This window comes from Strigops habroptila, chromosome 2 (assembly GCF_004027225.2).
Source record: "Strigops habroptila isolate Jane chromosome 2, bStrHab1.2.pri, whole genome shotgun sequence".
Classification (NCBI taxonomy): domain Eukaryota; kingdom Metazoa; phylum Chordata; class Aves; order Psittaciformes; family Psittacidae; genus Strigops; species Strigops habroptila.
In genome coordinates this window covers 39,116,872-39,139,717 of record NC_044278.2, presented here as the reverse complement: position 1 = coordinate 39,139,717, position 22,846 = coordinate 39,116,872, and the positions used below count along the sequence as shown (strand labels likewise).

Below are 22,846 nucleotides of genomic sequence, written 5' to 3'. Positions count from 1 at the left end.
TGGGTCCTGACCTTGAAAAATCTCCAATCAAATGGTAACAGATTCAGTTTTGTGCCATATTCCTATCTATTAGATGTAGCACATGTGTTAGAAGTGAAAAAGCTTCTTAATGAAAATCAGATGGAATAAGCAGGCAACTTTTCTCCTGCACACAGTGGGGAAACTAGATATATGGCAATGTACACATAATAGGACCAACGCAGGCTGGCATCTGTGAACATTTTTACTGTAAATTAAAATTACTCAAAACCAACACAATTATAACTATTTATACAAACTATTGTTTATTCCCTCATCCAAAAGCAACCAAAAGAAAAGGTAAAGACAACACTCTATTCCTTTACTATTCCACTTTATACAAGAGTGAGCAACCTTTGTTAGGCCAGCTGATTTAAGCAAGAGCCTACTCTTACTGCTCTCCACTGATTAAAGAACTCAGGGTATTCTCTACAATACTTCCCTACTGCCTTGCTCTCTACTAATTTTCTGTCTTGTTCTTTGTTCTAGTTAAACTTTACATAAACTTTACATATATATTAATTATAACTAATATTAAAAGTAGACATTTCCTTTAGATTTGACATGCACCTATTCTAGACATGGCCATTATTGGAAATAATATTTCTTTCTGTTACAACTCTCATGTTAGCAGTCTTATTTACTGGTGTCCTAAAACTAATGGGCACTAAAATGGGCTACTGGTGGTAACATTGCCTTCTAATTCAGCATGGAACTACTTGTCACAATAGATGCATGCTGTGGATTTTTAGCTGTTCAACTCTGTGGAGAATGATTCTACAAAATTAAATAACTACCATGTCTTCCAGACAGGCATTTTAACAGCTGATAGCAGGGTTCTTTTAAATGGAGAATGTCATGTGCAATGTATTTTTAAATATCAACATGTTTGCATTAGTATGAAAACATTGTAGAAGCACACGTCCCTAGATTGTTCAGTCTTTCCCCAGAAATTATTCTGAGTATTCTTGGTCTCAATTATACTATGCCAGCTGCTATAAACATTACAGACACTCTATTATCTGATTTGTACATTTGTTTTTAATTTACCCTCTGAATACATATATTGTTATCTTTTCAGGTGCATATAATGAAAGCGCAAGGATTTTTAAGATAGCATTTGGAAATTCTGAAAAAAACCCACAGTTCTGAACTACATCATATGCATTCACTCAAGTACTGTGAATAATATATAAACAATGACTGCTTCAGAGCACATTAGCTATGAAATACTACAAAAAAGAAAATAGCATCTATTGTGTATTTTTGCCCAAAGCTAGTTATTGTTATTTTGTTTATTACATATTTTCATTGTCTCTTGAATATCTCTCAAAAACAAATGGTTGGTTTGTTTTAAAGAGACGGTGGGACATCACATGATCCAGCTCTGAAATCCATGGAATGAACAGATTTCAAAACATATAATTTCGAAAACAATACATCCTTCATCCCCACTGAAAATATTTAACCAAGTATCATATCAGAGATTTAACAGGGCAGTCTTCAGTATGCAGGATACTGCTATGTCCAATAGGTACATCTGCCTATCTAAGAATTAATATAGAATACTAGATCACTCAACTATGTGTTTAGTATGAAATGAAAAGAAAATTCCAGGTGCATAAAATACAGACTCTAGCACTACAAAACCCTTTCAGCTTCTGAGGTTGCTAGATTTTCATAGAATCATAGAATGGTTTGGGTTGGAAGGTTCCAACTGCACTGCCATGGAAAGGGCACTTCCCACTAGACCAGGTTGCTCAAAGCCCCATCCAACCTGGCCTTGAACACTGCCAGGGATGGGGCAGTCACAGCTTCTCTGGGCACCCTGTGCCAGTGCCTCACCATTCTCATAGTGAAGAATTTCTTCCTAATATCTAACGTAAATCTACCCTCTTTCAGTTTAAAGCCATTCCCCCTTGTCCTATCACTACATGCCTCTGTAAAGTCTTTCTCCAGCATTCTTGTAGGCCCCTTTAGGTATTAAACATGATGTTATTTTATCAAGGCACATATTTTCACATACACGCTTTTGTTTGCTGCTAATTTTCCTCAAAAACCTACAGTCTCATAAATTGTATAATTTTAGTAGCACCAGTACACGTTTCTTACGTATATTACATTCCAACCAGCGTGTATTAATTTCAGTTGTATTAAGCCACAGTGGTACATATACTCAGAGATTAACAATGGTGATATTCTTCAGGAACTATTTTATAAGATCTTATAAGCCTAGGACAAAGCAGCATGACTAGTGCTGGTGGGGACTTTTTTCATGTAGAAATAAGAGGCAAGCTAAACTTTCCCAAGCAGAACGAGACATACCTTAGGATGCAGTCCTTCAACTAAAATATCAAAGGATAAGCAAATGAAATTCTGTTGTCACTAGTTTCCCCAGATTCACAAACATCACTTTTTCAATTCAAACCCCAAAACTCAAGGTATTATAAACTCTGCAGGTGGCTGCTGTGAACATTCTTTCTATGCCCCAACTGAATAAGCAATGAGTTCTCTCTTGGTTAAATCATCTGGTGAAGTTACAACTTGCTTCTAATGTACTCAGCTTAATACATCACTCCTCTCCCATTCTCCCTTATTAATTCTAAATCCTGAAAAGCCGCCTTCTGCTGTACATGGAAGCCCAGTCCGTGGCTCTGTGCCTGTAGTCTCTGACTTCTACTCCCAAAACAAATTATACTGAAAGCATATTAGAGCTTTGATTGTATGTATTCGAAGAATGAAACCTAAAGCTCATAGCTGGTGTTATGAGTTCTGGTGATGCAGTATTAGTGTTCTTGAAATTCTTTGCATTAAATATACAATAACTAACAATGCATATAAAGCTCTTCTGCTAAATGCATCTTTAAGTCTGCTACAGTTTGTAAAACAAAACCTTTTTTTTTTCTAATTTTTTTTTAGGTCTGCTACAAAATGCTTCAAAATTAGACTGATTATTTGTGAGATTTAAAGGGACAAATTCTACTTATTTTCAGATGTAATTTTACCATTGTAATTGACACTAACACTCTATTTTTTTCTTCATTTCACAGTCATATATTTTTCTGTTTCACTTGAGTAGGTATTTCATAAAAAAGACAAAAACATATAAAAATTCAGGTGAAAAAATGAAATTGATTGTACACAAAGTACTGTTCACTGAATAAGTTAAACAAACTGCAAGAGTACAAATATAATATACCACTCTCAGTTTCATTAGCTGCACATGCAAAATGTAAAATTAGTTTACAAAGTATTTTCAGCTCTATCCATTCACAGCTATTTTTAAAGTTTCACTAACTTTAAGTATAGCATGGTTGAAAATAAATACATGAAAGAAATTTTAGTTTTAAGTACAGTTCTAACTGAAAGTGGCCAAAATTTTCCCCTAATGTCTTGCTTGAACAAAGGTAAAGAGAATATGTCTTCTACAGGACCAAAGTCAGGAATGCCTCCCACCCCACAATGCATTCACATGGGGTTACAAAGCTGTATGTAACTTTACCTAACTTATTAAAAAAATACAGTGGTATCACTTCCGTATACCAGAAGTCATACGAACGCTAATGATACTATTAAAATCTGTCCCTCCTGTAAAAGAACACTCCAAAACTTCATTTCTCTCTGCTTATAATATTTTCAAACTGCTGGCTTAGCAATTCATCAAGGTATTTGGCTAGAAACATTCACACAATTTCAAGTACAGATAGCAAGTGTGATTTCCTTCCTGAATCATCTTGTCTTGGAAGTCAATTGTTGCTAAGGTTTTAGGCGTACCCTTCAGCTAAATACATTTTTCAAGCTGGAAAATTAGTTCTTGTTCATTATGCCCAAAGGCATACTGGACTGGTGGGATATTAAGGACTTCTTTTAGTGCTTCTTCTGCCAAAGAAACTATAATACACAGATCTTGAAATAATTATAAGCAGGGTCCTTTACCTCTGTAACAGCCACCAGATGGTATATTTAGTAAGAACCTCTGGCTGAGTTCTTGTAGCCAGACAACACCAAATGATACCTGACAGGGCAGTAGGGATTAGCCAATTACGTCTTCATTCCCTAGTCTCAAACACAGATGCCAACATTATTAAATTCTGATGTCCACAAAAGTCTCTACAGAATCAGGAAGCGAATAATTATCGACAAGAGATACTGCCATTGCTTCACAGAGCCCTTCCAGAATTATTTTTGTGCATCTTTCTTTAAAAAAAATACTTTTCATGAAGTAATTGTTTGATTTTGTTTGTTTACCTTTCATATTACTTGATTTTGGCAGGCTTGGTTAAAGCTAGCTCTCCCATAGCCAGTTTGAGTCTCTATGCACATCAAAGCATGGCTCATGAGAATCAGCAGCAAGTTCATCAAATTGTCTAAATGGAAGTGCTTAAAGTAACTACAGAACTTAGAGCATAGCATGAAAAAATCCATTATATTCAATCTCCCCCCCTACCCTTTTTTTTAAATTAAGTACAAAAATGCTTTAGTAACATATAGCACTTTCTATCTTTGCAGATGGAGAAGAGAAGGCTCAGGGAGATCATATCCATGTGTATAAATACCTGATTGGTGGAGTAAAGAAGACAGAGCCAGACTCTCTCCAGTGATGCCAGAGGCGCCATGCAAAAATTGAAATACTGTAAAACTTTTTTTTTACTGTGAGAGTGGTTCAACACTGGCACAGGTTGCCTGGAGAGGTTCTGGAGTATCCATCCTTGGAGATAGTTAAAACCTGAATGGACTCAACCCTGAGCAATCTGTGCTAATTGATTGTGCTTTGAGCAAGAGGAATAGATGTCTCCCCAGGCCCCTTCTGAACTTTACAGTTCTGTGGTGATACATCTACAATGTGATTGCAGTAAACTGACTCAAATAAAGAAAAAATTATGAATTAGTGCTACAAACACAGGTTCAAACTGTAAGTGCTCTTAGCAACAGCAAGGAAGTCAATCTTACTTCCTACTTAATCTTCTATAGAATACCAGTGTTTTCATTTTCTGCATGTATAATTCCATCTGCTGAAACTCAGAAACGTTAGTAGTCAGAGCCTGTGTCTTGAATTAAAGTAAATGAATAATTTTGCAATTTTCCAACTAAAGATGAGTTAATATAGGAACCTATTGTACTACTACTGTGTGGTCTTTCTTGTTCCGTTATTACCATTTCCTTTGTAACAGCAGATACACAGCTCACTAACACTCCCTCCCCCTGGAATCTGACATGACCTGCTTACATGGAAAACTGACACAAGTTTATTGACCCAGCACAGCAAAAAATGATTACACGTCTCCTTCAGTTCCCCCATGTCATTACATGAATTTCTACAGCATGCCTTGGAACAAAATCCTGTAAAGCAAGAATAATGCCGTACTACAAGTTTTAAAAAATACTGGTGGTATTTAGCCCTTCTAAGAAAATTTAAATTATTGACACTGGAACCACAGCAATTCTAATTGACTAAAACAAAATGATAGTTGCTATTTAGTAAGATTCAACATGTCATAAGGAAGACATCTACTTTGCTTGAATTGATATATGCTATTCTGACAGAAGTTGGACTGTCTTCTGGTACTGAATATTCTGGATTCTGTTTACATGGTGCAATTATTTACTTCTCTGAAAAAAGATTTTTCTGCTTTGCTGTCCTAGAAAGTCACTAGTAGAAGGCAGAGAATTCTCCAATTTCAGCTTTTCTTGTATGCTACCCATTAAAACATGTTAATAGCAAGATGGATCAGCATTCTACAAGTAATCAAATCCCAGGTGATTACTGTAGCTGTATTATAGTTTGAGTTACAGGCAATCTGACAGGGGCTGTGGGGGAGAAGGTTTTCTTTCTGCTCCCACATCTGATGAGCAGCATTCCAAAGTGTACAGGGGAGTAACATTCTTAAGTCCAAGCAACTGAGATAGTTCAATATCAAGCAAAGAATCTTTGAGACTTTAGAAACTCAGATAACCCAGTACTTCCATTATGTATTTCTTTTCTATCCATGCTTAACTACTACAGTTCAAAGGAAAGCAGTGGGAAATAAAATCCATTTATCAAGGAGATAAAAATGAGTTTGCAGTCCTTGTAGGGAACAAGCAGGTGAAAACAGATACGAGAAGAATCTAATATAAATATTGTCCAAAAAAAATTTAAATTCAACGGAGATCGAGTCTCCTGTTGTGAATTCATGAACTCAAGACACCCAGAGATGTCTATCACAGACTAAAAGTTTAACTGCAGGATTACTCTTATCATGTTGTCATACCACCTTTTCTTTGAATACACAAGATTTCTCTTGAAACAGTCTCAGTTCATTGCCCTATCATAAAAAGTAATTTCAGAATTTAGTCTCTGACCAATTTATATCCACTTGACCTGTAACATCTTTTACTTTAAATAATTCTTCTCCCTTCATAGTATTTCCCCCATGAATATATGTAGAAAGTAAAAATCCCATCTCACCTCTTCATAGAATAAAGAAACAAGACTTTGAAACAGTAATAATTTGAAAAGCATGCTACAATCTTTTCATCAATACCATAATCTAATTTGTCTTCTGGGACACATTACACAAGATGGAAAGGAGATAATAAAAAAAACAAGTTGAATTCCACACTAGCACAGCTCCCATTTACAAGCTAAACGTGACATTTTTAAGGATGCAGAATGAATTCAGATGGACTCCAGCCATTTCATGTTAACTGTATGACTTGTAATTAATTTCAAAAGATGAATATACTGAAGCACTTACAGACACCTGAAGAGAAAAGGCCAAATGCTGCTAATGCTGGCTCTTCCTTTAGTTGTTGAATTAAGTGGTTTATTGCCTTCCAGTCAGCATTCAAGTCTTCTAATTTTTTCTAGAAAATAAAATCACAATATATTACATTTATAATGCATAGTTCAATGTAAATAAATATAAAATAAATACATTATTTTTCCTCCATCTGATGAACCAGCTGAATTTAAAAAAAAAAAGCGCTGGCTTGCCCTGCTCCCTGGTCAACAGGCCTTTGCACCTTCTTAGAGAATGCAGGATTGATGACTTCTTTAACATACAGTAGAAAGGTGGGTTCTTTTAATCACCACAAACCGGAGATGTTAACTTTTAAAATTAAAAGAAAAGTGAATTATGTATTAAAAAAACCTCAACAACCTTGTCAAGAAAAGCCTGTGCAATTTGCAATATCAAACGCAGAACACATTCTTCCACCTATTAAAAAAAAAAAAAAGTAAAAAGAAAGTCTTAGGAGTCTTCAGGGAGTCATTAACTTCAGTGTGTGGCCATGCAATCCTGCCAGTAATAGCTAACCTGTTACTTTTAAACAAAACTTAACTGAAAGTCTTGGATGTGATTTATATCAGTCCTCAGATAATCCCAAAAGGACTTTAGTCTTGAAAATGTTGTTCCCACCTCTCTAAAGACTGTAAGAAAGGATGAAGCATTGCCAGTTCTACACTGGCATCTCTAAAAACTCTTAAAATGAAGACTGCATTTCTTTTTTTAAGCCACTCCCTGATTGCTACAAAAAAGCAGCACAGAGTACCAATGCCACTCAGGAATGCTTTAAACATCTTGTCCAACTCACAACTAGATCCTGTTGTGATGGAAACAGTATGCTTATTAAGAAAGGTACTTTAATTACCTAGAGTCTAAGATGATAGGGGCCAATAAGAAAGGGATAGGGAACAATACTCGTTAAATTGAAGAGACAGTGAGGTAGCACAATTTTATACTCTGATATGTCAGAGGAGTATTTCTAGAATTTGCCTCAATCTTTGCCATAAATACTCTAAACCTGCAAAGTTCTTTTATATCAATGGTAGCCAGAATACTACCTGGTACAAACTCTAGACAGATTTTTGTGTGAATGCTTTTTGGTAGGGCAGGAGAGAAAGAATACAATTCTGCATTAGGCAATAAACCAACTTTTAATCTTTAAGAGCAGTTTAAAAACTGCATTAAAAATTAAATAAAAGGTCAGGAATATCAGAAATTCTCCTTGATAATAGACTATGAGAACTAGATAGAAAAAACAATCAGGTATACATGATAAAATTCATAATCATACATATACTTTATTTCTGTGTGGATTACATGTGTGGACGCTTGGAAACACACATTTTGGACACATTTTATGGCAGATTTTAAAGTTCCTTTATTTTCTGCTATTGTAGCCCAAGAACCTACTTCCAGAGCTTAAAATTCAAAGGACTACTCCAATATCTATTTATCCAATAGTAGCAGAGACTGCAGAGAGCCCCTAAAAACAAAAGCTGGACAAATTATACCATCAAAGTCTGGCTTCATTTTACAACATATTCAACAGTAACTCAGGAAGGAGATATGGATGGTATAAACATAATATTGGCCCTCGCTATGAGTAGCTGTTTAACTATTCACGTGGATGTGAGCCAGGGCTTTCTTTCCAGCAACAACAAAATATAAAACGTGCCCACCACAGACATTAGCGGGGTTTTCTGAGGCAACCTCTACACCACTAATAGGAGAGTAGCTAGTTTTAAACTCTTCTATCAGAATTATAGTTTGATCTAATTTTGTATCTGCCATAAATTATCATGCATGCATTAAAATGTTCACTTCTTTGAGCACAGCAATTCTGCTGTAATTGCAATTCTAGAACTTTGGTGACAAGTATGAACATCAAAATATGTTGCATTGAGGAACACTTTTATTGATTTCCTTTAAATGTAAGCACTGGTACAATTTAAGTGAAGTTAGCATTCATACATGAACTAATCTCACTGACAGCACTAAAACTAGATAGAAATAGAGAAATGATGTAATCTTTCAAATGCAAGACTGACGACAATGAAAATGAGTTCCTCACTACTTACTCTCCCACCCAACATGTGAAAGGACAAATTGAGTGCTGTGGCAAGGGAACTACAGCTCTTGCACTGCCACAGAAACCCTTTCCTGAATAAACTGTACTGTTTGAGTGCTGTTAATCATGAGATTGGGACTTAAGTTCTTTTATTGCCAATGTCATCAGCCATAACCTCTCCCTTCTCCATGCACAACAGCTTTACAGGAATGCATTTCCAAAGCATGAAATCCATTTTATAAAAGTCAATAGGTCTGATTATTAAAGTGCTAGTGCTTAAAGGATTACACATCTCATCCCATTCTTGATTCTTAAATCAGCATACACTAAGATTTCTTCTGCCAACAAAAATATTTTTACAGTCTTCCACTGCAAAATTCTATTTTAGTATGCTTAGTGAAAATGTGAAAATATACTTATCTCAGTGACATAACTATGAGATAAGATTATGTGTCAATATAAATCCATGGGAATTGATTTACATTCGAAACACTATAATGAAAGTATATCATAAAGGTTGCAAAGATAACCAGCTAAACATTAGGAAATGCCATTAACTATGAACATTAATTCAGATAACATGCACACAATTGCACCAGTATCTTTAATTCTCTCGCACATACTGTCTTCCAGCACGAGAGAGGCTTGCAGTGTGAACAAATCTGTAAGACCTCTACTTTATTTATTGAAAAGAATGGGAAGATCTGAATTAAGGAAATCAGAGAGAAAAAAAGAAAGCTAAGACAAAGGTGCTGCAGACAACTAAATATTCTACAAAGCTGTCAAGCAATACTAAGCAAGCATTTAATGATTTTAAAGAGGCCATGCAATTTTATCTTTTTCTCTGTGCCACAAACTAAACAAAGAGTATAAGAATTGCTGCTTGCACTGTGACTGCAATCCATATCATGTACTAAATTAGGCAGCATTCAGCCTAAACCAAGATCACCTTAATTCAAGAATTTTCTAAATTTAATAGTGCTTAACTTTGTGACCTTGCTAATATCTTTTCAAAAACACCCTCATCTGTGTACAAGTTATTTCTGTTTACACAAAATACCTTTGTGACATTTGCTAAAAAGTCTATATTGTGACATATAAATAGCAGACAGTGCTGGAGTTAGTCTTGAAGAAAGATGACAGAAGACCAACTCAGGATAAATGGGTAGAAGCTTAAGGAAACCTACATCATTGAGAAAACAATTCAACAGTCCTGACAGTATATAGTCACTATTTTATGACTTACTGAACAAGACAGACAGTGAACCAGAAATTAACTTCACAGGTCATTCAATCAACTGAACTACAGAACGTAATGAAAAAAGTAAAATGCAGTTAAAGAGGGACTAGAAATGAAACACTCGCTACTCCACAAGTAGTCACTAATTTTCTCACAGATATATTTTATAATATCACTGTCAGAATTACAATTGAAGGAACATCATAATCTTTATTTAAAGAGTTAACTTGTTCCAGCAAATCTGGTAGAAATTGGCAGTTTCGATGTCTTTGACGGGAACACCAAAAAGAAAGAGACACAGAGTATACTTCTGTCAGAAGTTTGGCCTAAACAATAATTTCACATAATTCATATTTCTGTCAGTGGTACGTAAAACAAGTACTAGTTCTTCTTCTTCTCCTTGAAAATGCCAGCATTCATTCTGCAATTCTTTATATGCAATTACAAAATCTAGAAAGCCGAAACTTATAGTTTTTTGTTGTTTCAAGTGTTTTGTTTGTTAAAATGTGGAGTAAGATCCCCTAAGGCTGCAGTTGAAGTCATATGATATAAGCAAATGCAATTATTGCACGGTGATTTTTTTGTTCATTCATTCAGTGTGCAGATAATGTTTCAGTTCCCAACAATAATAGCACTGTATTAGCCAAGGAAAATATACAACACAGAGCCAAAAGCTTCGTTTCTGCCCACTTTCATTATCACACTACTTTTAAGTCATCTTGAGTATACCTCTTTTAGTGGTTTCACTGTTTAAGAGAACTAGTCATTAACAAAAAAAAAAAACCCAACCAACCAAACAAACAAACAAAAAAAAAACCAAAAAAACATAGATAGCAAAGGGGAAAATAACTCTCAAAACCTTGACTCTTACCTTTTCTAGAAAATATGTTCATTTGTTTTCAATTGATAAAACTTCTGAAAGTGAAACTCAAAACACGGGAGTTTAAAACAAGTTATATGATGCCATTAATTAGGCATTACATTTGCTTTCAATGTGGATTATGCTTGAAGAAGTAGAACTACCTTGATGCCGAAACCAATATTCCCATCACAATATGCAAAAATTTTCTAGCTGGGAACATTTCTATTTTCCTGGCTATGCCGTCCCAGAACAGAACAAATGCCGTTTGCCAAGTTCCTTCACTGATTATAAACAGAGCACATCAAGGACAAGTGTACAACAGGGGAAGCATAACCCATTACACAGTAATTGATATTGCTAAAGGTTGCTTCATTACCTTTACTGGATGAGTGGCTGGTTTTTCCTTATATAAATGACACCCTTTAGACAAAACCTCTTCCACATTCGGCTGTTTAGCCTGCACTGCTGCTTCAGTTTCCTGAAAAATAAAAACACATACAGTGTAGATTAACCAGAGCATAAGCAGTAAGACTGGAAAGTCCTAAAGCTCCACGGGAAGCTGTAAAATACCAGTAGATTAGTTTCTGCTCAGGATTGGGTTTTGGGAAAACTTATGGATAGTAGCAGGTAAGGACAAAGAAGGTTGCCAGAGAAAACAAAATCAAAGAGAGATGGAAAAGAGTAATGCTAGGAAAATAAACAGTGATAGATCTCTTTTTCCTGAAGGCTTCAATAAAATGATTACAAAGCTAACACAAATTCATACTAGGAAATACAGGCATCAGAAATCTCATTTAAGCAGCTCTGTCCTTTTGTCTGTTTTACATTATAGGAGATTAAAAGTGTATACTGGTTAACATTTTGTTCATATGGTACATGGCATTAAAATCATATTATGAGATGCAGCAATGATACTGAATTTAGGAAGATTAAAAGTATTATAGAAAACTACTATTGCTAGTAGTAAACTAGTACTTATCTAGTAAAACATTTATACTAATGAATTAAAAACAAATGCATGGTAGTAGTGACAGTTCCTAAAGGCACGAGGAGGCACCTACCATTAGCAATGACATCCAATCGAATTAGCAACAGCATATTCCCTAGCAATCTGCTTTTCTAATCTGGAAAAGTGTAATTCATGTGCTAACATAAGAAACTCTTCCAAATGTACAGCAGCACCATTTCATCAGGCACTGACCAAATAAATAATGGGTGAAGCACTATATATAGGTAAAAAAAAAAAAACAAAAAAAACCTGAAAAGTATAAAAGAAATTGTTAACTGCACCTGGACTTCCAAGATTCATATTGTTCTCAGTTTTCAAGTAATATAAGAAAAAACAAACAAACAAAACTGACAAAAAATCCCAGAGTTATCTATCAAAATTAATTGGTTGGTTTGTTTTTGTTTTCCTCTCTCCACTCTTCTCCCACTATTTTATATCTTGATTACCTTGTCCTAACCAATATTGCAGACTATCTACTGACTCTCCAACTTGATTTTCTGTCCACAATCTCAGTTATCATTAGTGTGACAGCAGACAAGATTGTGTGCTGCGCTTGTCACTATCTGATCGACACATCATTTTATTGGTGGAAATCTGCTATTCTTTGCCCTACAATAAACTTGTTGAAACCTATGTCATTTTCAGTCTCAGAAAGGGGCCATTTTGCCCCTCTGTTTCAGCTCAACATAGAAAACATGCCTACACTGCTGCCTGAAATTTTACGTGTAAAACTTTGGGGACAAACAATAAAAATGAAATAATAAAAATAAGTTATTCCTTGCAAATATTGTTTATCAATCACAAACGAAGTGAAATAAAGCTTGTCTGATTAACTGCAATGATATTTAAAAAATTTAATTGCTTTTTATTATGCCTTTCAATATTAATGAGATATAACTGTAAGGATTCATAGAGAATGAGCACTGAAAAGCAATGCACAGCAAAATTGGGATAGGGGAGTTTATTAACTTTTGATCAAATCCTCAATAAAGTCCTATCTTATTTCTGTTACTAGGTAAGGTTTCTACTTCTCTACTCACCATATAAAGCAAAAATAAGCATAGAATCATAGAATGGTTAGAGTTGGAAGGGATCTTAAAGATCACCTAGTTTCAATCCCCTGCCATGGACCAGGACACCTTCCACTAGACCAAGTTGCTTAAAGCCCTATCCAACCTGGCCTTGAACACTGCCAGAATCCTGGAGACATCTTCAACTAGAGATCAGGTTGCTCAGAACCACATCCAGCCTGGTGTTGAATACTTCCAGGGATGGCGCATCTACCACCTCTCTGGGCAACCTGTTCCACTATTTTACCACCCTCATTGTCAAGGAGTGTTAATGAAGAAGGTCATTTTCTGCCTATCTTGATGAAAAATAGGCATTTTAATATTTGTTTTAGTTGTTTGGGTTTGTTTTTTTTAAAACTAAGCCAAGTTTTTTGCCAATATTTTGTGTTGTGTTATTCTACACATCTCAAATGCTTATTTTATAACAGCACCAGTTACCATAAAAAATTCTGTAGCAGGAAAAACACGTTATGATTCCCTGCAGAGTCCAAGAATATAAAGATCACTATAGGTGTAAAGACACTGATAGTTTAACCTGCACTGTAGATGCGCCTTCGAAGTAGATTTCTCAATGTTCCCCACTGACTGGGCTTCGTTTTCCGCCATGGACTGATCTGGGAGCACACAAATTTGTTTCTTTCAGGCTGTAATCAGCTTGGAAGGTACGCACTAGAGGGGCACCTAACATAGTCCTGGGCCATCAGGACACTGCCAGCCCTGACTGCCCCTGACCACCCACCCCCCAGGTTACCCCCACCTGCTCATGGTCCAGGACCCTGCATCAGGCCCTCCAGGGCCATCAGCCCCTGCCCCAGTGGTGCTGTTAGCAGGGCAGATCTCCAGCTCCCCACAGCCCTGCCTTGCTTGGCCATGGGACCCACCAAGCCAGGCAAACCCACAGGCTCATGTCCCATCCCCAGGGAGGTGCCTGATGCTGGGGGCTGGGCCTGCTCTAGTACCTCCTGGCTGTGGGGTGGGATGGGACCTGGCTGCCAAGGCCTGCCCTGAAAGTCCCTCAACGGGAGACTTCCAATGGCCCTGGCACATAGGGAGCTGCTGGCGCTCCAGGGTGCTGGCAGCTGTAACACGGATGGAGAAACCCAAGCACTTACTGTTCCTTCCTAAGTCATCTTCATCAATTCCCCTTAACACTTTCTAGACTTGAGGAAAAGCAGAGGCTCTTAAGAGACTCTCTTAAGCTTTGTCATGTATTTGATCTGACTAGGTTTGCAATAACAGCCATTAACAATAACAGACACTTCGACCTCCAGGAATTGAAAATTCAAACCCAGAACCACCTGGCTAGGGAAGGCACTCCAGACGAATTAAAAGGACTACTCATAACAGGAGCTACTGTTCAAATCCTGTAGCTGTAACAAAATTTGGCTGCACAGTATTTATCTGTATTCTACCCTTTATATTGAAATCTGAATCATGATTTATCGTATACACACATGTAAATAGGCTAATATCCCTTTTAAAACTGACAGAAAAATAAATAAAAAAAAAAAAGCAAAATGAATGACTGATGGTACCATGTGACTCCACATTGTGCAGAAAATAGGAAAACATTTAACCATCCTTTTCATTGTCAATTGAATTGCCGAAGTATCTCCAGAGAGGACGCCTTTAACACCGGAGCGGGGGGAAGCACAGCGTCCAGGAGCCTCAGTTCGGAGCGGCAACAGCGACCGAGGGAGCCTCAAGCCCTCGACAGGACTTGCCCAGGAGCCGGCAGCTCAGCTGACGCGAGCAGCTGACTCACAGGGGGCGGTGCCAGGAGTGACGGCACCAGCTCTCAGTGGGGAAAAACCCATCCCAGCGAGCGCGGCGAACAGGGCGGGCAAACAGGGCGTGGCACGTCAGTCAGGGCGTGGCGCGGCAGTTCGCGCAGGCAGGGCGAGCGGGCAGCGAGCGGGATGGTGAGCACTCGCCTCAGGACTAGGGCCCGCTCTGGCGGTGGCCAGCGTAGGCACCCAGACGGAGCCGATGAGAGGGGAGGCTGCGGCGCAGACCTCGGAGCGTAGAAAGTGCCTCGACTGGTCTCTTGAGGCGAGGGTGCGCAATGGACAGGGCTGCACTCGGTGCGCCCTGGGGGAGGTCCTCCTGCAGCAGGTGGCTGAGCTGCGGGAGGCTGTTGGAGAGCTAAAAGATGCCAGGGAAGCTGAGAGGAAGCTGGGCTGCTTGCTCCAGGCCCAAACTGTGCAGGGGCTGCAAACGTCCAGCATTGCTCATATAGGAAAGAAGGAGGGCAGCAACCCAGGAAGCTGGGAATTAGTCACGAGAAAAACGAACAAAAAAAGGAGGAAGAGGACAATTAACGGCAAGGGGCTGCCTCCTAAATCTGATGTCCCCACCCAGAACCGCTTCGCGGTTCTGCAGGAGACTAATGAGAAAGCACCCACCACACCTAATGAGCATCCTGCTGATGCACCAGTAAAGAGGATCACTACTGGTGCCTCCAGGAAAAAGCGGAGGGTCATAGTAGTAGGGGACTCTACTTTGAAAGGCACAGAGGCACTCATCTGCCAGCCTGATCCAGTCTCGAGGGAGGTGTGTTGCCTGCCAGGGTGTGTTGCCTGCTCTAGTAAGTCCTGCTGACTATTACCCCCTTCTAGTAGTCCATGTGGGTGCTAGAGATACAGATAGCAGTAGCCTGGAGAACATTAAGAAGGACTACAGAGCCCTGGGAGAGGTGGTTAGGGGCTCTGGAGCTCAGATAGTTTTTTCATCGATTCTCCAGGACAAAGGGGAGTAACTTAAAAAAGCTAGGCGCGTTTGGCAGGTTAATAAATGGTTAGAATGGTGGTGCCATAGTCAGGGGTTTGGCTATTTAGAACATGGGGCTCCATTTGGGAGGCCAGATCTACTGGAGGCTGGTGGAGCTGGTCTGACAAAGGAGGGGAAGAGCTGTTTTGGTAGGAGGCTTGCCAGGCTGGTCAGGAAAGCTTTAAACTAGATGTGTTGGGGGAGGGGAGCATTGATCCATCCCAACACTCCTGGTCAGTTGCCAGCACCTGTAATAAGTGCTTGGAGTGATGTAGAGATGTTCCAGCTGCCCCAGCCATTGAGTCGGCTGCATTTGGAGCTCGGCTAAGGTGCCTCTATACAAATGCCTGTAGTATGGGGAACAAGCAAGAGGAATTAGAGATGTGTGCAAGGCTACAGGAATATGATGTCATTGGTATCACAGAAACATGGTGGGATGGCTCCTGTGACTGGAGTGTCGGAATGGAAGGTTACAGGCTGTTTAGAAAAGACAGGCCAGGCAGATGGGGAGGGGGTGTTGCTATCTATGTCAGTGATAGGCTAGAGAGTATGGAACTCTGTCTGGGGACGGGTGATGAGGTAACAGAGTGTTTGTGGGTCAGGATCAAAGGGAAAACAGCAATGGGGGACATTACGGTGGGGATCTGTTACAGGCCGCCTGATCAAGAGGACTCTGTGGATGAAGCGCTCTACAGACAGATAGGAGCAGCCTCACCCTCGCAGGCCCTGGTCCTCATGGGGGACTTCAACCATCCTGACATCTGTTGGAGGGATGGTACGTCCCGGCACAAGCAATCCAGGAGGTTCCTCGATTGTGTGGAAGACAACTTCCTCTTTCAAGCAATAGAGGAGCCGATGAGGAGAGGTGCCATGCTGGACCTTGTGCTCACCAACAGGGAGGGACTGGTTGGAAATGTGATGCTCCAGGGCAGCCTTGGCTCTAGTGATCACGAGATGGTTGAGTTTGAGATCCTCAGGACAGTGAGAAGAGCATGCATCAAGCTCACTGCCCTGGACTTCAAGAAAGCAGACTTTGGCCTCTTAAGGAACCTCCTTAGTAAGGTTTCATGGGATACAGTCCTAGAGGGCAGGGCGGCCCAAGACTGCTGGTCGATATTCAAGGATCACCTGCTACGTGCTCAAGAGTGTTGCATCCCGACTAGAAGAAGGTGCAGCAGAGGGCCAGAAGACCTCCATGGATGGACAAGGAGCTGCTGAGGAAACTTAGAGGGGAAAAAAGAAGCGTATAGAAGGTGGAAGCGAGGACAGGCGGCCTGGGAAGAATATAGGAGCATTGCCCGGGAAGCTAGGGACCAGGTTAGGAAAGCTAAGGCCCAGCTAGAATTAAGTTTGGCAAGGGATGTAAAAGATAACAGGAAAGGATTCTATAGATACGTAGCAAATAAAAGACAGACTAGAGACAATGTGGGCCCTCTTCAGAAGCTATCAGGAGAACTGGCTACCATGGATTTGGAAAAGGCTGAGGTTCTTAATGACTTCTTTGCCTCAGTCTTCACCAGCAAATGCTCTGACCACACCACGAAAGTCTTGGAAAGCAAACGCAGGGACTGTGAGAATGAAGACCTTAGGCCCACTGTAGGAGAGGATCAGGTTCGAGACCATCTTAAGAACCTGAACGTGCACAAGTCCATGGGACCTGATGAAATCCATCCACGGGTCCTGAAGGAGCTGGCGAATGAAGTTGCTAATCCACTGTCGAAAAATGTTGGCAGTCAGGTGAAGTTCCCGATGACTGGAAGAAGAGTAATATAACCCCCATTTTCAAGAAGGGGAAGGTGGAAGACCCAGGGAACTACAGACCAGTCAGTCTCACCTCTGTGCCTGGCAAAATCTTGGAACAGTTTCTCCTGGAAAACATGCTAAGGCACATGAAAAACAACGAGGTGGTTGGTGACAGCCAACATGGCTTCACTAAGGGGAAATCCTGCCTGACCAATTTGGTGGCCTTCTGTGATGGAGCCACGGAACTGATGGACAGGGGCAGAGCAGTTGATGTCATCTACCTGGACTTGTGCAAAGCGTTTGACACTGTCCCGCATGACATCCTTGTCTCTAAATTGGAGAGACATCAATTTGATAGATGGACCACTCAGTGGATAAAAAACTGGCTCGATGGCCGCACGCAAAGAGTTGTGGTAAATGGCTTGATGTCCAGTTGGAAACCTGTAATGAGTGGTGTCCCTCAGGGATCGGTGTTGGGACTGGTCCTGTCCAACATCTTTGTCGGCGACATGGACAGTGGGATTGAGTGCGCCCTCAGCAAGTTTGCCGACGACACCAAGCTGTGTGGTTCGGTTGATACGCTGGAGGGAAGGGATGCCATCCAGAGGGACCTTGACACGCTTGTGAGGTGGGCCGATGCCAACCTTATGAAGTTTAACCAAGCCAAGTGTAAGGTCCTACACCTGGGTCAGGGCATTCCCAGGCACTGCTACAGGTTGGGCAGAGAAGAGATTCAGAGGAGCCCTGCAGAGAAGGACTTGGGGGTGTTGGTTGACGAGAAGCTTAACATGAGCCGGCAGTGTGCGCTTGCAGCCCAGAAAGCCAATCGTATCCTGGGCTGCATCAAAAGAAGCGTGACCAGCAGGTCAAAGGAGGTGGTCCTGCCCCTCTACTCTGCTCTTGGGAGACCCCACTTGGAGTACTGCGTACAGTTCTGGTGTCCTCAACATAAAAAGGACATGGAGCTGTTGGAGCGAGTCCAGAGGAGGGCCACGAGGATGATAAGAGGGCTGGAGCACCTCCTGTATGAAGACAGGCTGAGAGAGTTGGGGCTGTTCAGCCTGGAGAAGAGAAGGCTGTGTGGAGACCTCATAGCAGCCTTCCAGTATCTGAAGGGGGTCTACAAGGATGCTGGGGAGGGACTCTTCCTTAGGGACTGTAGTGGTAGGACAAGGGGTAACAGGTTCAAACTTAAACAGGGGAAGTTTAGATTAGATATAAGGAAGAAGTTCTTTACAGTGAGGGTGGTGAAGCACTGGAATGGGTTGCCCAGGGAGGTTGTGGATGCTCCATCCCTGGCGGTGTTCAAGGCCAGGCTGGACAGAGCCTTGGACCACGTGGTTTAGGGCAAGGTGTCCCTGCCCATGGCAGGGGGGTTGGAACTAGATGATCTTAAGGTCCTTTCCAACCCTTACGATTCTATGATTCTATGAATATCTTATGCTAATGCTAATATACACACCACACATAAAAACTAAGATCTCCCATTTCTGCCTATTATATAAACATTTCAAAGGATTTCTTCATGGATTCAAAAGGTATTTGCTTTTTATGGATAGGATACAGATATAATTGTCTATAGCCAGTTAACAGAAACATAAAATGTTTAGCTGTTAAATCACCAATTCATTCTGCTTTACAATTTTTTGGAGTTACATGAACTAATCTTGAGTAGTCTGATCTTCCAAAATCAATGGACTTGACCTAAACCAAAATGCCAGTGCAAGTCTATCCAATATAGCATGATGCTTTATTTGAGATGTATGTGGAAATAAGAATAGAGATAAGAGCCCAGGGGAAAAAGAGGTTGTCAGTATCTTGTCATTCATTTGGACACTGCTGAAATGAACAGACAGCTTACTTGCTAGAGCAGCAACTACTTTTTGTTTGTTGCACATTAATTCCAACATTGTTGAAAAATGTCACCAGATTATTTCAAATAACTGCACACCTGACATTAAATCGCTTCAGTAACTTTGAGGGGGCTCTTTGTCCAGTTCTCTGCCTGATGGGTTAGCCCCTTGACAAATTCTGCCCAGTGAGCAAGTTGCCAGCAATTTCAAATCCATTTGCTAGGTGATACCCGATTAATGCGGGTTGATAGTCACGCGAGTAGTTTCAGGATACTGTTCCATCATTTGGTTCCCAAAGAGAACAAAAAAGATAATGGCCATAACATGCCCTCCAATGGTTTGCTCACAGCAGAGACAGTTATTATCTAGGCTGTGCAGAATCCAGGAGAATAGCATATACCCAGAGAAGGGCCTGGGATCTGCTCCTGATTGCACAGGCCAGGCTACTACTAAAGCTGTTGTCCATGCTCATGTCCATCAGTTTTTAGAGAATACTCAAGCCATAACTTTAAAAAAGTCCTGATTCAAGATCACTGACTCCCTTCTCACGCTTGCTTTGCTTCCAGGGGGAGGACTCCTGTAGGGTGGATGCAGCACTGTCTCTGGGAAGACAGAGCTGGGTCTACTGGAATTGCACAGTTTAGGATCTGTCTGTGAAAGGAATCATAATGCTACTTCTGGGCTGGGTGATGAATATGCTAATTAAACTTTTCACACATATGGCAAATTAAAATACATCATAATTGGAAACTGCTGTTTCTCAAACATGTATAAACAAGAATCAGAGACCACCTTTTTTCCATGACGTACTATCTATGAATTTTCAGTGGTGTTAAAATGGTACATTCAAACTGACGAAACCAATATATCGACTAAACCTCTGGTGTGTATGCCAATGGAAGAGGAAGTTTGATGGCTTGGCATATGTTATTTCAAGAGATGGGAACTATCTTAGCAGACACAGACAGGCTGTTTGACATATGCTGCACATATACTAGGAGGCCCAGACAACTATCTATAAAAGTATCTGCAGCATTTCAGACTGTCTATTGGCCTATATTAAGAATCACAAACACTGATTACCCTTCGCCAGTAACGCTATTAAAATTTTGGGGATCGATTACCCAATGAGATTATGTCCATGGGACATTTTCTGCAGGGACAGTAGGAGAAGCTCAGGGTGCTTAAACCTGTGTCTTCATGGTGAAATGCAATGCAAAAATGGAAACTTAATTACAACCTTCAAATTAAAAAAAAAAACCAAACAAAAACTTTAAAATTAATATAGTGAGTGGTTTTAAAAGTAATGACCTCTTTTCACCAAGACAGTACATTAAATGAAGATTAAAGTAGAGAATTTATTCCCAGGAAAACACAAGCAGTAAGCAATTTCCCTTCACTTTACAAGAAAGACAAGGCAGTGATGTTTAACAATCAAGTATACCAAATCTAAAAGCTAAAATAATTTGGAGGCTTTTAATGTCAAAAAGACATTTTTAAATAATCAGATATAAATCCCCATATATATTTGACTTGATAACAGAAAATTATATTTAATTATGTTTTCCTTGTCTTTCAGATGATGGAGAGTGTTAACTTGTAACCAGAATTCTCTGAGGTGGATTTTGTTATTCATGTGCACAAGAAGTTCCAGCAAGATTCACTGAAATATTCGTGCCTATCTTTCAGGTTACTATTCCCAGATATTCTGTGGAGAAAACTATAAATAAATGGTAAGGTTCCGAGTGCTTCATTTTTTCCTCACAAGTAAAAAAGGCAAATTAGATAGAAAAACGTGAATATATTCCCACCTTCAAGAATTCTGGTTCTCAATAAGTGACCTCATTTTTTCTTTTGACTCAGCTCTGCACATTCCCATTTGTGGAGCAGACTAACTAGCTAAAACACAATACAGAAGAATGTTCAGAGACTTAATTAAAGACATCAAAGTTCAGCTACACCACAGTAAGCATCAGATCTTGACGGTAGGTCAGACAGTATAGTCAATGGCATTCTCAGTATTACTCAATGTTGATAAAATTCAAGGAGAGACAAGCATGGACCTCTGTTCTTTTCTACATAACAGATCAGAAAGTTTGTTAACTTCCTGAATATTTTACTTATCTCTAGATAGAAATATAATGCTCTGTGAACATGTAAGTTATGGAATTTAACTTCAGCTTCCAGTCATAGGGTTTTATGAAAAGAAAGGGGGAAAAAAATCCCAACAAACAAAACCAACAACAAACAAAAAATCCCAACACATACAAAAAAAAAATTCAACCTCACCCAACTAATAAGCTTATTCCATTAGTGGCCTAGGTAGAAGGTTAGTCTAAACTGTTTTTTGAGTGTGAGACTCAAAATATGATCCTAAGGCAGTTAGAAGCTGTCTTAATGGGGAAAAGAATATTGTGAGATTCACCCAGCTTTTAAAAGTAAAGTGTGCAAAATACTGTCATCTGATTTTAATGAGAGATTGGAAAGTTGATACAACTACAGCTTTTGACCTATATGAACAATTTTCAAGATACTTTAGAGGACAAACAATTATTTCACAGAAAAAAGAACTACATGAAGGACCTCTTCTGTCTGAAAATGCAACAATTCAATTTTAGAGTTCATAACTACTTTCAAAACCTATGAGTGCAGCATTTGTGTAGATTATAAAATATGCAGACACTGTGTCTATTAAGACTTGGTGGTGGTTTTCATCATTCTGACCCCTGCAATATATCTTATTCCTGGCACTGGAAAAGGGAAGGGAAGAAAAGAAAACGGAAATCCTCTGCAATGAAATGGAACTAAGAAGGTTCAAAAATTTGAGCCATGCAATCAAAGTGCCTGAAACAGCAACAACCACCACTTCGTAGAGTGAAAGGATGTTTTTTTCCCAAAGTGCATTTACCTGTTGACTGTCAGAAATTTGTGAGCTTTCTCTGTAGCTTTCATCTAGAGGAGAAATATAGTAATTTTTTCCCCACACAGAGAAATCACTGTCTATCCATTGCAGCTGTCTGTCCTGAAAAGAAAATTTCCTAGAGGTACTGAAGATAGATGAAATTATTAGCTGTAAAGACACGACCTGCAGATATGGCATACGAAAAAGATTTGGCTATGGTGGCCATATACTGATAAAGCACAGTTAACCATTCAGTTGGACTGTGAAAAGGCCTGCCAAAAAGAATTCTTTGAGATTGGACATGATTCAGAATATTTTATTTTAAGGGTGAACAAATGCTTCTGTTCCACCTAGACTGCAGATCCTGTCTTGGTTCCAGTGCATAATATAAAAGATATAATAACAAACCCAGGAGAACTGACACATAAGAAGTAAATCTGGCAGGAAAACATAATGAGAAATTCTTGTGAGAAAATAAGGGAAGTCCCAATAATTTTACAAGCTCTCTCCAAGTTTCATGCTCTTTTAGATGCTGAAGAATAGCA

General features: G+C 39.5%; 1 protein-coding gene across 15 annotated transcripts in view; it reads right to left on the bottom strand.

Annotated features, from left to right (window-relative positions):
* The window catches only part of DMD (dystrophin), a 1,118,883-nt gene that overhangs the window by 362,423 nt on the left and 733,614 nt on the right, over positions 1-22,846 (bottom strand). For all 15 annotated transcript variants that reach the window (XM_030475728.1, XM_030475726.1, XM_030475707.1 and 12 more), the window contains 2 exons: positions 11,332-11,433; positions 6,756-6,864 (listed from right to left, as the gene is read on the bottom strand). In XM_030475728.1, the coding sequence (XP_030331588.1) occupies positions 6,756-6,864; positions 11,332-11,433 (211 nt within the window). The remainder of the gene's footprint in view (positions 1-6,755; positions 6,865-11,331; positions 11,434-22,846) is intronic.